The sequence below is a fragment of the Carcharodon carcharias genome, chromosome 21 (genome assembly GCF_017639515.1).
Source record: "Carcharodon carcharias isolate sCarCar2 chromosome 21, sCarCar2.pri, whole genome shotgun sequence".
NCBI classification, from domain to species: domain Eukaryota; kingdom Metazoa; phylum Chordata; class Chondrichthyes; order Lamniformes; family Lamnidae; genus Carcharodon; species Carcharodon carcharias.
The window spans coordinates 50,374,778-50,395,861 of NC_054487.1; the positions used below are offsets into that span (position 1 = coordinate 50,374,778).

Consider the following 21,084-nt stretch of genomic DNA (forward strand, 5'->3'; position numbering starts at 1 on the left):
GCACCTGCTGCACTACTCCTTGTAGACTTTAGCAACTTGAAACAACTATAGAATGAATAAAATGCTTGTAGACTTGTAGCAATGGCCAAAATTATTGAGAATCATTTTAGATAGCGTTGGGAAGGAATCCTTCTGAGTGCAGAGTCTGTGTTCAGCCATGTTAAGTTAAGAGGGGGCATTGACAGAAGCATTGAGCTCCAAAGTGGAACTGGTGAGGTCAAATCAGCAATACATTTTGATTGACGTCCTGATCTGGCCTCACTGCATACCTCGGGTAGATGTTCACTGTGTGCATTAACAGTTGCACCAATATGACAGCACACAATTCACCCCACAAATTGGTGCATGGCATGGATGCTATTTTGGAGCGCTAAGGGCACTCACCTCTCTATCATTGTTGCCATCAAAATCATGGAACTCCCTTCCTAACAGCACTGCAGGTGTACATACACCACATGGGCTGCAGTGGTTCAAGGCTGCAGCTCACCACCACTTTCTGAAGGGCAGTTAGGGATGGGCAATAAATGCTGGTCTAGCCAGCGATGCCCACATCCCATGAACCCAAAAAAATAGGCACCAACAAGCGCAACTTTGTGTCCAGACCTGGCATACCCTGTGAATGATATTACTTAACTTCTGGTATTAAATGCAGGTACATTCCAGGAACTTTAGGTTCACTCTATGGCAAGTCCTTTGCTGATAGTGATAAAGGAATAGGCCTTTGAAAGAAAGTAAAGCAATTTGTAACACAGAAAAGTGTTGAATAGATAGATTTAATAACTTGGTGAGTTTTGTATTATTTTAATGAATTAATAATGTAACATACCTCAATTCCAGCACTAAATCTTCAGCTTTGTTAAGAAGCTAAGTTGACATCTATTATAGAATTATTACAGTACAGGGGGCCATTCAGCCCACTGTGTCCATGTTGGCTCTCAGAAAGAGCATCTCATCTAGTCCCACTCCACCACTTTTTCCCCAGAGCCCTACAGTTCTTCTCTATCTTCAAGTAATTATCCAATTCTTTTTCAAAGGTTTTGAAGAATCTGCCTCCACCACACTCTTGAGCAATGCATCCCAGATCATCTGCACTAGCTGCATTAAAAAAAGCTTTTCCTCACATCACCATTGCTTCTTTTGCCAGTCTCCTTAAATTGGTGCCCTCTGGTGCTCGATCCTTCAGTTTCTTCCCATCAACTTTGTCCAGACTCCTCAACTTTGAGCCCCTCTATCGAATCTTCTCCAAAGAGGACAGCCCCACCTTCTCCAATCTATTATATAACTGAAGTTCCTGATGCCTAGAACCATTCCTGTGAATCTTTTTTGCATCCTCTCTAATGCCTCCTGAAGTGTAGTGCCCAGAGCTGGACACAGTACTTCAACTGAGGCTGAACCAGAGTTTTGTACAGATTTATCAGAACTTCCTTACTGTACCCCCATTTATAAAGCCCAAGATCCTGTATGCTTTATTAACCACTTTCTCAACCTGCCCAGCCATCTTCAATGATTGGTGCACATATACCCACATGTCTCTCTGTTCCTGCATCGCTTCTAAAATTGTGTCCTTTATTTTATACTGTCTCTCCTCATTCTTCCTACAAAAATGAATCACTTCATTTCAAAAACTATTTTATTACTTTAAAAAATATTTATTACTTGCTGACTGGGTATTTTGCCTTTTGATTCGTGGTATCATTCCCACTTGCTATTGTCCAGTTATGATTTGCATGCTGTCAAATAAATATTAAATTTGAGCCAAACAAGTACATGTTTATAAATGTGATAGTATGATGGGCAAAGACATGCAGTCAAAGCAACTGCATCTACAATTGGAGGTATTGTTGATAATTTCTGGCACCTTGTGAACTCCCCCTTTTTTCAGCCCATCATTCCTTCAACCATCATGCTCTGGAATTTCCTCCCTTAAATCGCCTACACCCACCACCACCAGCCTCCCAACACTCACTTTGCTTTTCCGCCTCACTCTATTTTCCTGAACACCTATTTCCTTTACCAAGCTTTTGGTAACATTTCCTATTATCTTCCCCTTTGGCTTGGGATCCATTTTTTTTAAATTTTGCCTCTTTGAAGCTTTTTGGAATGATTTTGTATGTTAAAAGCATTATATAAATTGCTTCTTGTTGTTAGACTGGAGTATTGAATCTCTCACTTACATGTTTCTACTGAATATGCATGCCTGTTTCTCTTGACTTCTCTGCTTCTAGACATCTGTTTCAATGTTGCTCATTGCTATTTCTCGTTTCTGCTTCTTTCCTTTCAGGTGAGGGATGATGGGTTAAGTCACTGGGGAGAGCTCCCTACAGTCTTTCTGGGGGTGATTCTGGGTAAAATGCAGCTTTTCCACTTCATCCTGTCTCTCTTGCTTTCATGCCACCCACTTACAACCACTGCCTTCCCTATCACTTTCCTTTTCTATATCCACCTTCCCCCTCTCATTATAGTATGCCAACATTTTCCCCTTTGTGGTACTCTACCTCACAGCTTGCTGCCCAGTTGCCATTTGCCCCTGCCATCATCTGTGTTACTTTCCCATCTCTAATTTGTCCTATGTTCTTCCCCTCATCAACATACATCACTTCCCTACTGCCACATCTCCTCTCAGTCACATCTTCCTCCCCCCTAGCTTGATGCCAAGCCCTGGTTTCCTATCCATCTAAATTGCCCCAATCTCTACTCACTCAGTCACCCCTCCAGCTGGATGCCAAAGTCAATTTTCCAGGAATAAACTTGGCCATCAAGTTAATGGTTCTCAAAGAATTTATAGCATTACTATCAGAACATAATATTTTAATAAAAGTGATTAGTGCTGGGTTACTGGCAAAAAGAAAGACGTGAGGGTGAGGCAGGAGAGTCAGATGACTAAACAGGGTGGCATATAAAGGCCAGTTAACAGGAGCTAGAGGCAAGCATTGTGGCCCAAACAAATTAATGAAATAGAAGTTGCTTACAACAGTCAAGCAAGACTCTCCAAGCACAGTTAAATGAAATTGCTTTTGGTAGGTGCAGACTTGGCTTCCAATTAATTGATTAAATAAAACAAACAGTTCAGAGATCAATGTTTAAAAGAGTAGAAAATAGTTTGAGAGAGGGGTGACCACAGATAAGTCTGGAAGATTGAATTTGAGATGCTGCGGCGACATCTATCAAAAGGATTGAAAGGCGAGCATAGAGGTAAGGGTACATACCATACAATTAAAAATAACACCAAGCTGTCGATAGTGCAACAAATTTGTGATGTGGGGAAGTAATTAGTAGTACAAAACTGTTGGGCAGACAGATATATAAACAGAGATTTAATGCTTTAAAGTGAGGGAAAGAATTATATTATTTGCCAATGTTTATTCTTTACATTTTTTTTTACAATTTTGAATTGGGTACTTCAGATATCTTAACGTTAATTGTATCAGCAAGGAAAGCGCCCCAGTATTCAGAAAATTTGACTAACATTTGAGCTGCATGAGTTCTATATAAAATAGCCTTCAATCATCTTTCTATGCAGATGTTTAAATTTCTTTCTTTGAGGGCTCTTTTTGAGATTTTCTCAAAAGCTACCTTTGGATTTTCGGGAGCTACTTTTAGCTTTCAAGGGCTCTCTCTTCATCCTCACCAACTCCTTTATTCGATGTTGCACTCACAGTGACATTACCTTCTGTAATAGTGTTGATTTTTTTTTTTACAGCTTCCCTTTTCAGATAAGATAGCACAAATATCAAAGACTGTGAGACAAATGAATAGTTAATCTATTTTAAGTCATTTTGATTGAGGGATAAGTATTGGCCAGGACACCCAGGGAAGTTCCTTACTCTTCCCTGAAAACTGCCGTGGGTTCATTAAGGTCCACTTGAGCAAGTAGATCAGGTTTTGGTTCAACATCTCATCTGAAAAACAGTTTCTAGAATGCTGAACTTCATCAGTATTGCACTAAAGTGTCAGCCTAGATTACGTACTCTCAAGTCTCTGGAGTGAGATTTTAATACAGAACCTTCTCAGTCAGAAGCAAAAAAGTGTCATCAGAAGAGTTAAGTATGTTCCCTTAGAAACATTGTTCCTAACTGATATTGTAATGAAAACAAATGTAAGCACATGAAATTTGTTGACAACATGAAATTGGGAGCAATAGTAGAGGAAAATTGTGTAGAAAAGCTTTAGAGAATTACTTGGGCTTATTTTGAAAATGGGCAAAGTTACATTAAACACAAAGTCTGAAGCTCTATAAACTTGAAGAACAATATCTCATCACTCTGCCAGGCGTCCTGCAAACATTTGGTTTAAATAACTTTAACAATATTCTCATTCCCAAATCCATTTCAACTCGCATTTGATCCCCAGGGTTTAAAATTTTTTAACGTCTTAATATTTCTGTTCATTATTTAACTGAGATTGTCTGTTACATCATTCCACTGCTAAGTGCCTTCTGATTGCGGCATTTATATATATTACTTCTCCATATATTTGCCTGAATGTTTCTTTTTCTCCCTCCACCTTCCCTTTCACTCTGATTCTGTTAATATGCTTGCTTGTCTCTTATTCTCTGTTGCGAAGTAAGACCCAGTGTGAAAAGTTACTTGTTTGTTCTCTTCACATATCCTAATTGACTGGTTGTATGCTTCCAGTCTCTTTTTGGTTTTGTTTCTGTTCTCCCATTGCAATGATCACGCTGAATCAAAGGATGGCTGTTTTAAAGAAATAGGGCTATTATCTAGAAAGCATGATGGGGGATCCTTTCCAGGCATAACGGCAGCGACTTAAGCATGGACTCATGGCAGCTGCCATGACGTCACTACAAGCACCGGGAGCTGGGCCTCACGCACGAGCCGTCCTTGTACTCTTTGTCCTAAGTCTGGGGGTGACTTTTCTCTTAACCCCATCATGGGCTTTTTGGGTGCATCGGAGGGTGAATTTCTTTGCTGCCCCCATGTATTTTGAACTCTGTTCCTATGGTTCTATGATAATATCCAGTGTTCCCAGAGGTTACTTACTTTTCCCATTCCTTCCAATGGCTTCTTCTGTAGACGTTTTAACAAACAAAACAATGCAATTGTGGTATTTTGCCGAATTTATTATTTTAAAAAATACAATGAATCGGGTTACCTTATTTACACAAAGATGCCTCATCTACAATGCACCGAAGGTTGTTGATTTGGTAATACCACATTAGAATTCCGAGGAGGATGCATGTATCTATTGATTTGACTTGACAAATCCAGTAACATCCCAGTCTTGGCATCCACACAACTACTAAAGGGCTTTTAGCAGGATATTAGGACAAATCCTCTCCCCCTCTATACTTCTCAATTTTCTGCAGACTGCCAGCTTTTCCTACAGTAAGTCTTTGCTTTATATCACCTACTTAATGTTGTTCATTATAACGATGATTGTTCTTTACAACCTTTTTTTCTGATTTGTGTTGCCAGTTTCGCTTTTACATTGCTTGCACCCGGGCCCCAAACCCGTGCGGCACACTCAGCCAGCTGCCGGCATGTTCATGCTGAAGACGCGCTGCCATCATCAGAGGCTGAGGCCACAGGGAGAGAGTGAGGCACGAGATCCCGGAGCAGGAGCGCAGGGAAAATGCTTGACCCAGAGGCTTGGCCAGGACAGTCCACCACTACTCAGGTGCCATGACGGCTCGGGATGGGAAGCTGCTGACCAAATGGTGAAGAGCGAGTAACCGCCCCCCCTGGTTCAATGTGCAGCCCCTGCAGACTATCAGGAAGCCGTCCATGCTCTGGAGAGAGGGTGGAAATGGGGGGCAGGTAGGAAGGTGAGAAAGGCAGAGTCTGAAAGGTAAGAGAGAGAGATGGGAGGGGGAAAGTAGGTGTGAGAGAGAGAGAGAAAAGAGAGGAGAGAGGCACACATGTTGGGAAAAGAAAGCATGCAAAAAGTTGAGCCGGGTTTCACGAGTACCCTGTGTGACACAGAAGCTGTGCTGCTCGGGGCGATTTGATGCTCTCTAATTTCAATGTATATAGTATTTCAGTTATATTCAGTGATTAATTTTATTTTGCAAGTTATTCCAGCTAGTAATGCACAGTGCCGCACTCGTATGGTGCAGTACCTCAACTTGTACATTGGTCCATTTGATGCCCAGAGAAACCAAAAAACATAAATGGAGAAAAGTTAAGTGCCTTGTGAAGTTCGCACATAATCAGATTTTGCATCCACCTGGCATGTCAATGAAAACATCAGAGCTGCAAAGTTTTCTTGCACTTTAATGTAATCGATATTCTCATAATAGTCCTGATGTTTTATTCTCGACACTGCAAATCAGTTTTGAATGTCTTATTTGGGCACACGTAACAAAAAAAATAGACAGTTGATGGCAAGTGGGGTAACATTCAGGAAACCGAGATAATATGAAAAATAGCTGTTTCCTTATATGTAAGTGAACTTTTCATAGCTTCCACTTACAGAGTTCTTTCACATAAAATTTCAAACATACACTTTTGCAAAAATGCTCCACCACCATGATACAAAAGTGCTCCTCCGCAAGTATCAGATTCAAGTAATATTTAAGCCTTTCTTTCCAAAATAATAAAAATATTTTTATAAATGAAAGGTAACAAAATGCAGGTTACTCTACACTATATAGAGATATTAAAACGTAACAAGTAACAGAATATTTCCCAACCATCTTGTCACATCCTGTTCTCCTTTATTTAAGGTCAATGGGCTGTCATAGCTTCCCTGGTGCTACATTCATGGATTGATTAGTTCCTGCTATCAACTTCCCATTTCATGCAAAAAAATGCAAGTGCAATATTCTCATCAAATCAGTACAACTGATGTCACAGAAAGGCAAGATATACATTCAAGCTGTGAGTTCTCAACTAAATTGCTGACCTGAATTTCTCAGCTGAAATTATGGCAAAGTGAGAGAGCAGTGAAACCACAAATGGCCGAGCAAGAGTCAGGATAGAGTAGTGAAGAGCACACAGACTAATAAAATGAATGGAAGAATTTCTCCGCTTGCTTCTTACACGCAACATAAAAACAATATTTGCTTGTTAAACAAAAATAGTAAAAGAAACTCACGATCTATGGCAATTTTTTCTGTTCCATCCAGTGGATTGATAAGACCAGGAATTGGTTCTCCAAATGAGTAATGATCTATTCGGTGTGAAAAATTGTACACTAAAGACAAATACAGGAACTTGTTATACAGTCAGGCTGTCCTTCACAACAATTAAACAAGCAACTTTTCAAAAATCTGTCGCTCTTGCTTTCTATATACAAGTGCTTCTTCAAAAATAAATCTACCCAAGTAGGAACAAAACAGAACTAGGAGAAAGCAAATATTTACAGCATTAAGAGGAGAAAATCTTAATGGACTTCAAAATAAATAGAGCATTTGATATTTTTTTCTCCTTGCTATCCCTTTCCCCAACATATTAGTGCAAAAACTTTTTTAAATCCTGGCCAAAATTAAACCCATGAAAAACTAATTTTGATATGTAGCAAGTTCAATTGCAATTTTAAACCCTAAAAATATGCTGAGGCAGAGCGTTTGTGAAGAACAAGCAGTATTTAGGCTAAAGAGCACCTCCATGTGGTTAAAAGCAGTACCTCAGTAATATTGTCCAATTTATTTTAACCTACAATTACAGCTTACAGAACATATAGTTTTAGATCTTAAATATTGTAAAAGTAAAATAAGGAAAACCTAAATAATTCCCTTTAAGCCATTAAGATCAGCAAAATTATAACATTATAGTACATTAAAAGCATCCTTCAATACAAGTGTGAATAGCTCTTATTTTCATTCAAACCTTTGTTATAAAGGCAGCAAAGCGGTACACAATCCTACAGTTCAGCAAACACCCAGGCTTGATAATGTTGAATTTACTGGTCTCAGTGGTAGGGGTGAATATTTGGCCTTAATGCCTTTGGCTTGGGGGAAGGGGAGAGGGCAATCAGTCAAGTTCCCATATGAGATGGCTATCCAATGGTTGCTGTTAGAAAGTGCGTGTAGATTTCCACTAGTCTAGCTATGATGCTTCCCGTGATGAATAGACAAGCAATGCTTAATTCTTATGCTCATATATGAAGGATCATATATTAACTAACTTTCGTTAGTTATGACGGACAGCCAGCAGCAGTGCAACTGCGCCCAGATTGATTCTGTCTTTGAGAGGAAAGTCAGACTTTCTTTTATATAGTGCCTTTCATGATCTCATGTTGTCCCAAAGCACTTTACAGTCAAATGAACAATTATTTGAAGTGTAGTCACTGTGGTGGAAAATGCAGCAGCTAATATGTGCACAGAAAGCTCCCACAAACAGCAGTGTGATCATGATCAGATAATTTGTTTTTATGATGTTAGTAGAGTGATAAATATTGACCAGAGCTCTCCTGCTCTCTTCAAATAGTGCCATGGGATCTTTTACATCCATCTGAGAAGGCGGGGAAAGACTTTGGTTAAATCTCATTTAAAAGGCAGCGGTTCCAAAAGTGCAGCATCCTCAGTATTTCACTAGGGTGTCAGATTAGATTTTATGCTCAAATCTTTGGCGGGATACTTGAACCAACTTTCTAACTCAGAAGTGAGTGTTAATAATTGAGTCAGAGCTGAAAGGAGCAAAAAGCATCCCAGTATCTTGTAGCCTAATTATATGATGTCTTTTAATCAGCATTGTGCATTTAGTCAAATTTCACTGAATTACATGAATCCACCTGCAACATATTAATAAGAATCTGCAAGCACTTACCATCATGACTAATGAGAGCTGCCATATGTGCATGACCTCGAGGGTGAGGAATTGCCCTGATAGTGTAGAGAAAATGTTTATTACAAATTATGAAAGTATTTTTAAGGCATAACCCATTTATAATCTACAGATCCTCAAGATCCAGTTCTTTTACCATTGTACTATGTGAAAGTCCATCAAAATATTAATACAATTATTGATAGAACTGGTAGCCAAGGCAATCTGCAAAAGGATTTGCTATTCATTTCCCATGCACACTCGTAAGTTTACTTAGATAATCAGGGCAAGGGACGCAGGTTGTGGAGGAGACACCTGATCACAGATTGGGGCATGGGAGGGTAGTAGGACGAAGAGAGGAAGAACCCGCACTTTGAATGGGGGGTTGGTTGAGGGATTTTTTTTTTGGGGGGGGGGGTACATGGGGATGGGGAATGTATTGAGTGGATTTGGTTAGTAATAGCGGCTAGAAATGCTGTAGGTGATAGGGGAAGCAATAGTGAGAGCAGCTGACAATCTTTTGCAATCCAGAACAACAGTGGTGGTAGTTTCATTGCCTCACCCATTGATTAAGGTTGGCAAGATCCTGCAAAGAGTGAACCATCTTCCATATCTTGGGGGTCTCTTCTTGACAAAAGCAGTCATTGCCTCCAATGTGCCAGCCCAGCCTTTAGCCAACTGAAGTAAAAAATATTTAAGGACCAGGATTTCAAGTCTGAGACTAAGGTCATAGTTTACTGGGCAGCAGTGATCACCACACTCCTATATGCTTCAGAGACTTGGATAGCCAACAACAGGCACTCCAAAACACTGGGAAAATACCACCAATGGTGCCTTCATAAGATCCTCCAAATCTGGTGGCAAGAAAGGCAGTTTAACAGCAGTGTCCTCTCCCAAACTAATATGGCCAGCAACAAGATACTACTCACTCGAGTCCAGTTCAGCTGGGCAGGACAGGTCACCCATCTGCTTGACACCAGACTCCTGAAACAAAAATTCTTCTTGAACGCAGCTTGGCAGGATACACCCAAGGGGACAGTGGAAACGCTTTAGGGATACATTCAAAGCATCCCTGAAGAGGTCAAACATCCTGACTGACTCATGGGAGTCCCAGGCTTGAGACCGGACAAAATGGAGAAGGTTCATTCAGGAAGGCACCGAATACAGAGACTTCGTCAGGAACAGAGGCAAAGTCGAGGCTCCGGAGAGATTGCAAAAACCTCCAAACAACTCATCTACCAAACCCTTCAAGTACCATCTACCCCGCATTTGGTAGAGTCTGCGCATAGGGCTTATCAGCCATCTCAGTACTCAGTGAACTGAGTGGAAGTAAGTCACCCTCAATCCCAAGGAGGGGGAGGAAGAAGAGGAAGAAGAAGAAAAGGGGAGGAAGAAGATGAAGAAAAAAGGGTCTGAAATTATCTCCTAAATTCATTTTACATAAAGAAACAAATTTGGGAGCAAGACTCTATAGGTGGTAATCTCAATTTTACTTTTCCAGTCATTCACTATAAGTGAAAAGAACAGGAAGATTAGGGATATCATTGTATGGTTAAAGGTGTGGTGTCACCTTCTTGGGCACAAGTACCAGTTCTGGTAAAGATGGGAGCTATTCTGCAAGTAACATTTCAGGTCTGTTACTGTTCTGCAGATGAAAGGCCACAGACCAGAAACATTAACTCTGCTTCACTGCCAGACCTCCTGAGTATTTCCAGCACTTTCTGTTTTTATTTCAGGTTTCCAGCATCTTCAGCCTTTTGCTTTTGTGTTAAGCTATTCTGCAAGGCTAGGCTATATCTGAACAGAGATAGAGATAATGTATGGGAAAACAAAAAAACAAATAAATAAAAATCGAGAAATGACAAGGTGGAAGAACTGAGAACTCAAAATCAACCACAACCGCCCAATAGTAAAAAAGAGATATAGATAGGGATAGTATTCACACAGGAAACAGTTTAGCAAGAGAAATAAGCAGTTTTCAACTCCCTAGGGGTCTTCCAAAATAACCAATAGAAACCCTTGTTTCATCTGTCGTATAAACCCACTGCCCCCTTGATTAATAATCTTTGCCCAACTCCCACTTTGTGTGGCCAAACTGATTGTTCAGTTTATTCAGCGCTTTGAACAGGCAACGCAAAGCTAAATCAGCACAATGATTACAGGTGGGATCAGGTCAGGGTACAATGTAATGCTTCAGACAGGCCAATTCACTGCAGAGAGAAATACACTAGGACTGGGCTAACAGGAGTAACATTGAGGTCTATAAGCAGCATCATCAAAAAGACTACAGATTTTCTACATTCATCTGGTCAGGAGCAATAGCCAGTGAATAAAAAATAACCAAACAACAGAGTCACCAAAGGAAGCTTCCTCTTTACACCCACTCAATCCAGTGTGTGCCAGTAATACTGGGGTTTAGGGCCTTGTTCAGTTTGTCTCCCACTTAACAGAGTTGAAAAAGTAAATTTGCATCTAAGTTGCAGTTACCAATTAAAGGGTTGGGGCAGAATGATAAAGTCCAACAGACTGCTGGGTGGCATACCAATGGCTACTGGTTTCAACTTTGCCAGAATATACAGATATTTTTTGACAAAGGGAATGTTAGGGGCATGAATGAAGGGATCAAAAAGGCAATAGGTCGTTTAGCAAAGAAAACAGCTCGACAGAAAACAATGGCAGAGGTGGTCACCACCAACCACAATATACATTTGGAGCAGTAGGTGAAATATTACCTTGACTTGTACTTCAGGGAGAACACTGTCACTGAGGAAGCTCCTGATACCATAAAAAGCCTGCCTAACATGGCAGAGTTGGACACTGGGCCCACAGTGGAGGAGCTTAGCAAAGCTATTGACTCGTGTGCCATGGACAATGCTGCAGGTGCTAATGCTATATCCCCTGAATTCGTCAAGCACGGGAAGCCTATACTCCTGCAGCATCTGCACAACCTTCTTGGTCTCTGCTGGAGTGAGGGGGCAGTGCCCCAGGATATGTGATGCAAAGATTGTGACCCTGTACAAGAACAAGGTAACCACATCAATTGCAACAACTAACGAGACATCACCCTGCTGAGCATCATGGGAAAAGTACTCACCCGTGTTGCTCTTGACAGACTGCAGACCCTGCTGAACTCATCTACCCCGAAATCTAGTGTGGTTTTAGAACTGGAATATCTACAATTAACATAATCATCTCAGTCTGACAGCTGCAAGAGAAATGGCGTGAACAAAGGAGACCACTGTACATAGTCTTCACCGATCGCACCAAGGCATAAACCATGTGGGCACAGGCAGTCTATTTAAACATCTGGAGAAAATTGGCTGCCCACTGAAGCTGCTCAATGTGATCTCCTTTTTCCATGACAACATGGTGGCTAAGGTCAACTATGACAGGGCAGCATCACAACCCTTTGAGATCCACAGTGGGGTCAAATAAGCTTGTTACACGGTACTGATACTCTTTTGTATATTCTTCTCTTTGCTGCTGTTATGTGTCTTCAGGTCATCTATTGAGGGTTTCTACTTACATACCAGAACTGATGGAGAGCAATTCAGCCTAGCTCACCCAAGATCAAACGCAAAGTTGCACCAAGTCCTCATCAGAAAGTTGCTCTATGCTTACGATACTGCAATCAACAAGTTTTGTGAAACCGCTTTTCAAAATTTTCTGGTGGCAGCTCAAAAAAAAAGCACACACTAGGGACAGATCATCTGGCCATCCTTTAAAGCCACAGAACATTCTGATTTGAGACTATAAAATGATTTTTTTTTAAAGTTTGGGGAGAATGTAAAAAATCCAAAGGAACATTATTAAATCTGCAGATACTCATTAAGCAAATGCTTTAGCTGCAAGATCTATATAGATAGGACTTTTAAATACTAATCAAACTAACTAACACACCTTCTTTTCAAGCTGCATCTTCAATAAATTGTGCTCTGCCAGCAAGATGTCAAAGCAACACCCAACCAACTTCTGAGATGTCTGTGGTCCAACACCGCAAAATTCAATAAGGTAGAAGAATTACCAAAGGAAATCACTGGTCAAAGAAAGACAGACTTGCATTCATACAGCTCCTTTTATGGCTACAAGGCCAACCCAAAGCAATTTACTGCCAATTAGGTACTTTCTGAAGTGTAGCCACTGTTGTAATGTAGCAACCATGGAACTAATTTGCGCACAGCAAACTCTCACAAACAGCAACATGAGAAGGATCAGATAATACATTTTTGTGGTGATTCAGAGGCAAATATTGTCCAGGACACCAGCGAAAACTTCCCCGCTCTTCTCTGAAATCCAGCCGAGGGGTGATAGACAGAGCCTTGGTTTAACAACTCATCCAAAGATGCCACCTCTGACAGTGCAGCACACTCTTGGTATTGCACTGGAGTGTCAGCCTAGATTGTAGTTTTGAAGTCCTGGAGTGGGCCTTAAACCAACAACCTTCTCACTCACAGGTGATGTAATGTATCTAAGTTTGCTGACATTACAAGGCTAAGAGGGAATGTAGGTCGTGAGGAAGACACACAGAGGCTGCAAACTGACATAGATAAGCTAAGCGAATGGGCAACAAGGTGGCAGATTGAGTATAATGCGGGGCAAGTGTGAGGTCATTCACTTTGATCATAAGAACAGAAAAGCAGAATAATATTTAAAAGGTGTGAAACTTGTAAATGCCGATGTTCAAAGAGACTTGGGTGTACAAGAAACAAAGTTAGCATGCAAATACAGTACGCAATTAGGAAGGCAAATTGCATGCTGGCCTTTACTGAACGGGGATAGGAATACAAGAATAATAAGGCCTTGCTACAATTGTAAAAGGCTTTTGTGAGACCTGCACCTGATGTATTGAGTGCAGATTTGATCTCCATATTTAAGAAAAAATAGACTTGCAATGGAGGCAGTAAAACAAAGGTTCACTAGATTGGTTCCTGGGATGGGAAGGTAGGCTTATGATGTGAGGCTGAGTAAATTGGGCCTATACTTGAGTTTAGGAGAATGAGAGCTGATCTCAATTAATTAATCTCAAACAAGATTCTGGAGGGGCTTGACAGGGTAGAAACTGAGGTTGTTTCCCCTGGCTGGGAAATCTGGAACATGGGACACAGTCTCAGGATAATGGATTGATCATTTAGGACTGAGATGAGGAGCAACATCTTCACTTCTTCAAGAGGAGATGGTATGGTGATAATGTCACTGGACTAGTAATCCAAAGAGCTAGCTAATACTCAGGGCACATGGGTTCAAATCCCACCTTGGCTGGTTAATTAAATTCAATTAATAAATCTGGAATATAAAGATGGTTTCATGGTCAGCATTACTGAGGCTATCACTGATTGTTGTAAAAACCCATCTGGTTCATCTATGGCCTTTACGCAAGAAAATCTACTTGTAGGTCTGGCCTACATGTGACACCAGACAAACAGCAATGTGGTTGACTCTTAACTGCCCCCTGAAATGGCTTAGCAAACCACTCGGTTCAAGGGCAATTAGGGATGGGCAACAAATGCTGGCCTTCCCAGCGAAAAGAATGAAAGAATAAAAAAAAACACAAGGGGTTGTAAATATATGGAATTCTCTACCCCAGAGGGTCGTGGATGCGCCATTGTTGAACTTGTTTGAGGTTGAGGGAATGATGGGATATAGGGAATGGGCAGGAAAGTGGAGTTGAGGTCAAAGATCAATGTTGATCCTATCGAATGGCAGGGCAGATTTGAGAGTTGTATGATCTACTATTTCTTTATGTTTTTATGTGAATGTGTTAACAATGAGGCCATGGCTGACACCAGTCAAAGCTCAGCCACTTGTTTCATTAAAAGTGTTAATAACAAGATGAATACACATACTTGCCCACAGTTATGTGAAAATTTCCTGCTACTTTGTTGACATATAAGTGTCCATGTATCCTGCAGGCATCATGTGGGTGGGATAATCTGTCTTCCCTGAGAAAAATAAGTAAGTTATTTTCATTGTGGTCACTAAATTTGTAGCAATCACAACCCACTTAGTTGGGCATAAAGCCAGAGCACAAAATCTAACTATGATGTTACACTAATCAGCAATCTCACAGAGCAGTTGGCTGTGGGAACTGAAAGCGTTTCAATGTTGTACCAGGATATGACAGGTCATGCATGTCAATCTGTAATCACGTTAAATCAATGCTAAATATAAACTTTTTGTAACCAAAATCTCAATTACCATTAAATCTGCTATTTATTGCCTCTATATATGTTAAACATCCAAGATTAATTTTGATCTACTTGTCAGTTATATTCATTTAGATTGCTGGCCAACCAAACAAGCATAACCCAATGGAAACAGAATACACATTAGGAGCTTCATGGGAGTTTCTGGACATACCCATATAACTTTAATCCACTTCTAGGAAGTTTATTTAAAAGTCCAGAAAAAAAAAGTAACTATCCAAGTCATTTTTTATCATCAGGGATAATTCAGAGGTACTAACAAACATTTAGTCAATTGCCACACTCAAGCAGCAACTTGTTGAAGGGCCACTCTCACAACCCAGACATAAAGCAACTTAATTGTTTACTTTTAACAACAGAATTTTTGTGTCACATACATTTACTTAAAAAGGTCAAATTATGAACTAGATTAGCATCTGGTTCCGTAAATTAGTTGTGTATCAGCTATGCAAGTATCAACAGCCCTACAACCATTAATCTTCTCCATCCAAGTGCCATGGGGACAGGATGGGCATCTGTCTTCAATGAGACATACTTGAACTATTGGCTTCTGGTAGCTACAGATTCCATAACATCCTGATAATTTAGTACTGCATTTCTTTTCTCACTATGAACAAAGCACTGAAGAGCTGGCTTAGTTACACATTTTTACAGCACCAGCATTGTTTCATACTTTGCCATTGTGAGATTTGAACTTTTGATCTTGGGGTTACAAACCCAGTACCATAACCACTTGGCTATTTAGGCCAAGCTTGCTGGCTTAGTTACATGTCAACAGAGTTGCTTACTGTCTCAATGGCCTCGTTTAGTAGGTGACGTTAATGTTAATTGTATTATCAACAGTAAGGATACACAGGTGAAGGGCACTGATTAAGCACTTTGAGCACATAGGCCTTGTGGTGCAGTAGGTAGCATCTGTGTCTCTGAGCCAGAAACTTGGGTTTGAGTCCCACCCCAGGGCTTGATAGCGAGTAAATCCTTCCAACAACATGCCAATGGTAGAGTGGGAGAGATTACTGGTCAGCTATGTGATGGAAAGGACTTTGGAGCTTCTACCATTACTATCCATAGCTTCAGACAACAATATGCATATAAAAATGTATAAAAGACTGTTAAGAGAAGTGACAGTCCTGTTAATTGTTATTTTATTGGTTTATTGCTTATTTAAAAGAGTATAAAAGATTTGTTCCGGCTGTTTCGCTCAGACAGAGCGTGGTGTTAATGATGCCAAGGTCGCAGGATCAATCCCTGTACTGCCCAGTGTGCCTGTTTCAAAAGAAATCAAATAAAAGGCTTATTCCCTGGAGAGGGAGCACGCAGTGTTTGCCAGTGTGCTAAAGGCCTTCCGCCACCAATGGGTACACAGGGGCGAGAGTACATCATCAGCCCCACAAATTACATTTTAATTTAATTTAAGTTTCCTTCAAAATGTTGTCTTTTTGTTATGGTGCCCTTTCAACTAATCTCAACTAGTTAATTTATTTTATTGGTTTTTTAAAAAAAGTGTAAAAGACTTGCTCCCTGAAGATGGAGAATGCGGCATCTGCCACTGCACTAAAGGCCTTCCGCCACCAGGGGGCACTGCACCACACAGGCTGGAGGACATCATCAACCCCAGAAATTTAAGTTTCCTTTGAATGTTTTATTTTTTTTGTTACAGTGCCTTTGATTTATTAGTTTATATTTCACAGAATCACAGGGCAGAAAAGGCCCTTCGGCCCATCGAGTCTGCACCGACACGTGAGAAACACCTGACCTACCTATCTAATCCCATTTACCAGCGCTTGGCCCAAACCTTGAATGTTATGATATGCCAAGTGCTCATCCAGGTACTTTTTAAAAGGATGTGAGGCAACCTGCCTCCACCACCCTCCCAGGCAGTGCATTCCAGACTGTCACCACCCTCTGGGTAAAAAAGCTTTTCCTCTCATCCCCCCCAAACCTCCTGCCCCTCACCTTGAACTTATGTCACCTCGCCCCTCAGTCTTCTCTGCTCCAACAACCCAAGTCTATCCAACCTCTCTTCATAACTTAAATGTTTCATCCCAGGCAACATCCTGGTGAATCTCCTCTGCACCCCTTCCAATGCAATCACAAACCTTCTATAATGTGGTGACCAGAACTGCACACAGTGCTCCAGCTGTGGCCTCACCAAGGTTCTATACAACTCCAACATGATCTCCCTACTTTTATAATCTATGCCTCAATTGATAAAGTGTTGCATATGCCTTTTTCACCACCCCACTAACATGCCCTTCCACCTTCAGAGATCTATGGACACACACGCCAAGGTCCCTTTGTTCCGCAGAACTTCCTAGTGTCATGCCGTTCATTGAATACTTCCTTGTCAAATTTTTCCTTCCAATGTGTATCACCTCACACTTTTCAGGGTTAAATTACATCTGCCAATTATCTGCCCATTTGACCATCCCGTCTATTTCTTCCTGTAGCTCAAGACACTCAACCTCAGTTAACCACCCGGCCAATCTTTGTGTCATCCGCAAACTTACTAATCCTACCCCCCACATAGTCATTTACGTCATTTATATAAATGACGAATAATAGGGGACCCAGCACAGATCCCTGTGGTACGCCACTGGACACTTACGTCACTAAAGCAGCCTTCTGTCGTCACTCTCTGTCTCCTACAACAATTTTGAATCCATCTTATCAAATTACCCCGTATCCCAAATGTATTTGCCTTCTTTATAAGTCTCCCATGTGGGACCTTGTCAAAGGCTTTGCTGAAATCCATATAAACTACATCAACTGCACTACCCTCATCTACACACCTGGTCACCTCCTCAAAAAATTCAATCAAATTTGTTAGGCATGACCTCCCTCTGATAAAGCCATGCTGACTATCCTTGATCAAACCTTGCCTCTACAAGTGGAGACAGATTCTCTCTTTCAGAATTTTCTCCAATAGTTTCCCTACCACTGACATGAGACTCACTGGTCTGTAGTTCCGTGGCTTATCTCTACAACCCTTCTTAAATAGCGGAACCACATTAGCTGTTCTCCAGTCCTCTGGCACCTCTCCCATTGCCAGAGAGGAATTAAAAATTTGGTTCAGAGCCCCTGTGATCTCCTCCCTTGCCTCCCTCAGCAGTCTGGGACACAAATCATCCGGACCTGGAGATTTGTCCACTTTTAAGTCTGCCAACACCTCCAATACCTTGTCACTCCCCATATCAATTTGCTCAAGAACCTCGCAGTCTCTCTCCCCAAGTTCGATACCTTCATCCTCATTCTCTTGGGTGAAGACGGATGTGAAGTATTCGTTCTTCACTCTACCAATGTCCTCTGGCTCCACCCATAGATTTCCCCCTTGGTCCCTAATGGGCCCTATTCTTTCCCTGGTTATCCTCTTCCCATTGATATACTTATAGAATATCTTGGGATTTTCCCTACTTTCACCAGCCAGAGCTTTCTCATATCCCCTCGTTGCTCTCCTAATTGCTTTCTTAAGCAACACCCTTCACTGTTTTATAAAAGAATATAAAAGACTTGTGTGCCCCTTTAAGGGTCTGTTAGCATCTTAGTTTATTGGTTAATTTGTTAAAAGTTTATGCGCTTTTATTGGCATACTCAAAAGAGTACAACAGAATTGTGCATTTGTTTTTAGTTTACTCAAGAGTATAAAAGACTTGCACTCCTTTAAGAGGCTGCCAATTTGATATTTGCTTTATGCAAAAGAGGACTTGTGGAGCACTGTTAGTAGGTATGGGGCAGATGTATGTAATGCCACATTTTGTAGATAAATCAACTATCGAGAAGAGGATTCACATCTAATTTCATACTTCCCACCTGGCTTGGGATTCAATTAACAGGTGATTCTAAAAACCATCCACCAATGAAATAAAGAAGTGTGGGCATATCCTGTAGGGTCCACTACAGAACTATTTCTGATTTTGTTAGATTAGATACCTGGGTGGCAATACAGTAGGAGAGCCTTTAAAAGCACTTTTGAATAAAAGATCTTGAAGAGAATGTTCCTCTTGCACTTTTCTGCGAATCTTCTGAAGTGTTCTAAAGAAATATTGGGGGGAAAAGCAAATCAGAAATAATTTTTGCACCTAAAAGTTATCGATCATTTTGATCAAGACATCAATGTAGAACCTACCAAGCTCATCTACCAACAGTTTTCACAGTTCAGCAATTGATCTAATGAAATTAGATTCTGATGACCAAGAACACCCCAGAATAAAGTTTGCTGGCATAACTGGCATCAGTAAACAACTATTTTGGATTGTGACACTTCCCATTTGGTGAAGTGTCAATCTGACCAACAAGGTGTCCTTAAAATGCTTCCACTGAAGGAGAAGATGAAAATAACAAGGCAATGGATGTTGTTTTGCACATTCTCTTAATCAGTCAGTTATAAATAGCTATTGACAGAACATTTCTAAAAGGTTCAGCAGGTCTGGCAGCATGTTTTTGTTTTGGATTTCCAGCATCCGCAGATTTTTGCTTTATTTCTAAAAGAAATTGTAACAGAAGGGAACAAAAAATACTGGCAAGCTTTAAATGAGAATTATATTCCATTTAATTGTGACATGATAAAAGCTGGCAGCTGTGTCTAACTTCACATCAAGATTCAAGGCAAATGTTGCAGGGTGGAGGGAGTAATGGAAGGGATCATTGTGCATGTTCTAATGTTTACTTTGCCGCAAATGAAATTTTCATGAACGGCTTAATGACAAACAGCTCCACATCATGAGCACAGGAATAAATGGGGGAAAAAAATTGAAGATTCATTTTAAAAATTAGATACTTGATGTCTGAATTTATACTGGAAATTCCAGCTACACCACTCAAAAACTGCGTTATCTATTCCAAAACCAGGTCTACGGTATGTTGCAAAAATTTTACTCATTCACGGGATGTGGGCTTCGCTCCCTAGCTGCCTTTGAGAAGGTGGTGGTGAGCTGCATTCTTGAACTGCTGCTGTCCATGTGGTGTGGGTGCACACACAGTGCTGTTAGAAAGGGAGTTCTAGGATTTTGACCCAGCAACAGTGAAGGAATGCGATATATTTTCAGGTTAGGATGGTGAATGGCTTAGAGGGGAACATCTAGGTGGTGGTGTTTTCATCTATCTGCTGCTCTTGTCCTTCTAGATGGTAGTGGTCGTGGGTTTGGAAGGTGCTGTCAAAGGAGTCTTGATGAATTGCAGTGAATGCATCTTGTAGATGGTACATGCTGCTGCTTTTGTGCAATGGTGGTGAATGAAGTGAATGTTTGTAGATGTGCCAATCAAGCGGGCTGCTTTGTCCTGGATGGTGTCATGCTTCGAGTGTTGTGGGAGCTGCACTCATCCAGGCAAGTGGGGAGTATTCCATCACACTCCTACTTGTGCCTTGTCGATAGTGGACAGGCTTTGGGGAGTCAGGAGGTGGGTTACTTATCACACTATTTCTAGCTTCTGACCTGCTCTTATAGCCACAGTATTTATATGGCTAATCCAGTTCAGTTTCTCCCAGGTAACTCCCAGGATGTTGATAGTGGGGGATTCAGTGATGGTAATGCCACTGATCATCAAGGGGCGTTGTTTGGATTCTTTCTTGTTGGAGATGGTTATTGCTTGACACTTGTGTGGTGCGAACATTACTTGCTACTTGTCAGCCCAAGCCTGCATATTGTCCAGGTCTTGCTGCATTTGGATGCGGACTGCTTTGGTATCTGAGTCGTCACGAATGGTGCTGAACACTGTTCAATCATCAGTGAAGAACCTAGTTCATGCTTCATATATTTTAAGAATATAAGCTATAGTTTTAGGAATTAAAGTTTTAACTAACTGTAGAAAAATGGGGCATCCGATTGATAAATTGAAACAACCCTGAAGTAAATGCAATTCAAACAAGCTTGGAGTTAATTAGAGTTAAAAGGTAGCCCATGTTTGTCCTGAAGGTCAGAGTTGATGGTGAAAAATCTTGAGCAATGAATGATCTATCTCTAAGCTTGTAATGGAGCTAGGGAATCTGGTGAGAGGACAATTACATCCATTAGATATATAAATTATTCCTAGGGTTACAGAATCAGAGTTGTGTTGAAGATAAAATAGTTTGTTTACATTTCTGTTTGAATCATCCCAACGCATGCCACATTGTGACAGAGATAATGATTCAGGGCGATGCCTTGTTAGACAGTTCT

At 40.8% G+C, this 21,084-nt stretch overlaps 1 protein-coding gene across 4 annotated transcripts in view; it reads right to left on the minus strand.

The window, feature by feature from the left end:
• The window catches only part of ergic2 (ERGIC and golgi 2), an 80,316-nt gene that overhangs the window by 32,573 nt on the left and 26,659 nt on the right, over positions 1–21,084 (minus strand). For 3 of the 4 annotated variants that reach the window (XM_041216134.1, XM_041216135.1, XM_041216137.1), the window contains exons 7-10: positions 18,860–18,961; positions 14,570–14,665; positions 8,730–8,785; positions 7,057–7,155 (exon numbers count right to left, since the gene is read on the minus strand). In XM_041216134.1, the coding sequence (XP_041072068.1) occupies positions 7,057–7,155; positions 8,730–8,785; positions 14,570–14,665; positions 18,860–18,961 (353 nt within the window). The remainder of the gene's footprint in view (positions 1–7,056; positions 7,156–8,729; positions 8,786–14,569; positions 14,666–18,859; positions 18,962–21,084) is intronic. The other variant, XM_041216136.1, reaches the window with a different exon arrangement.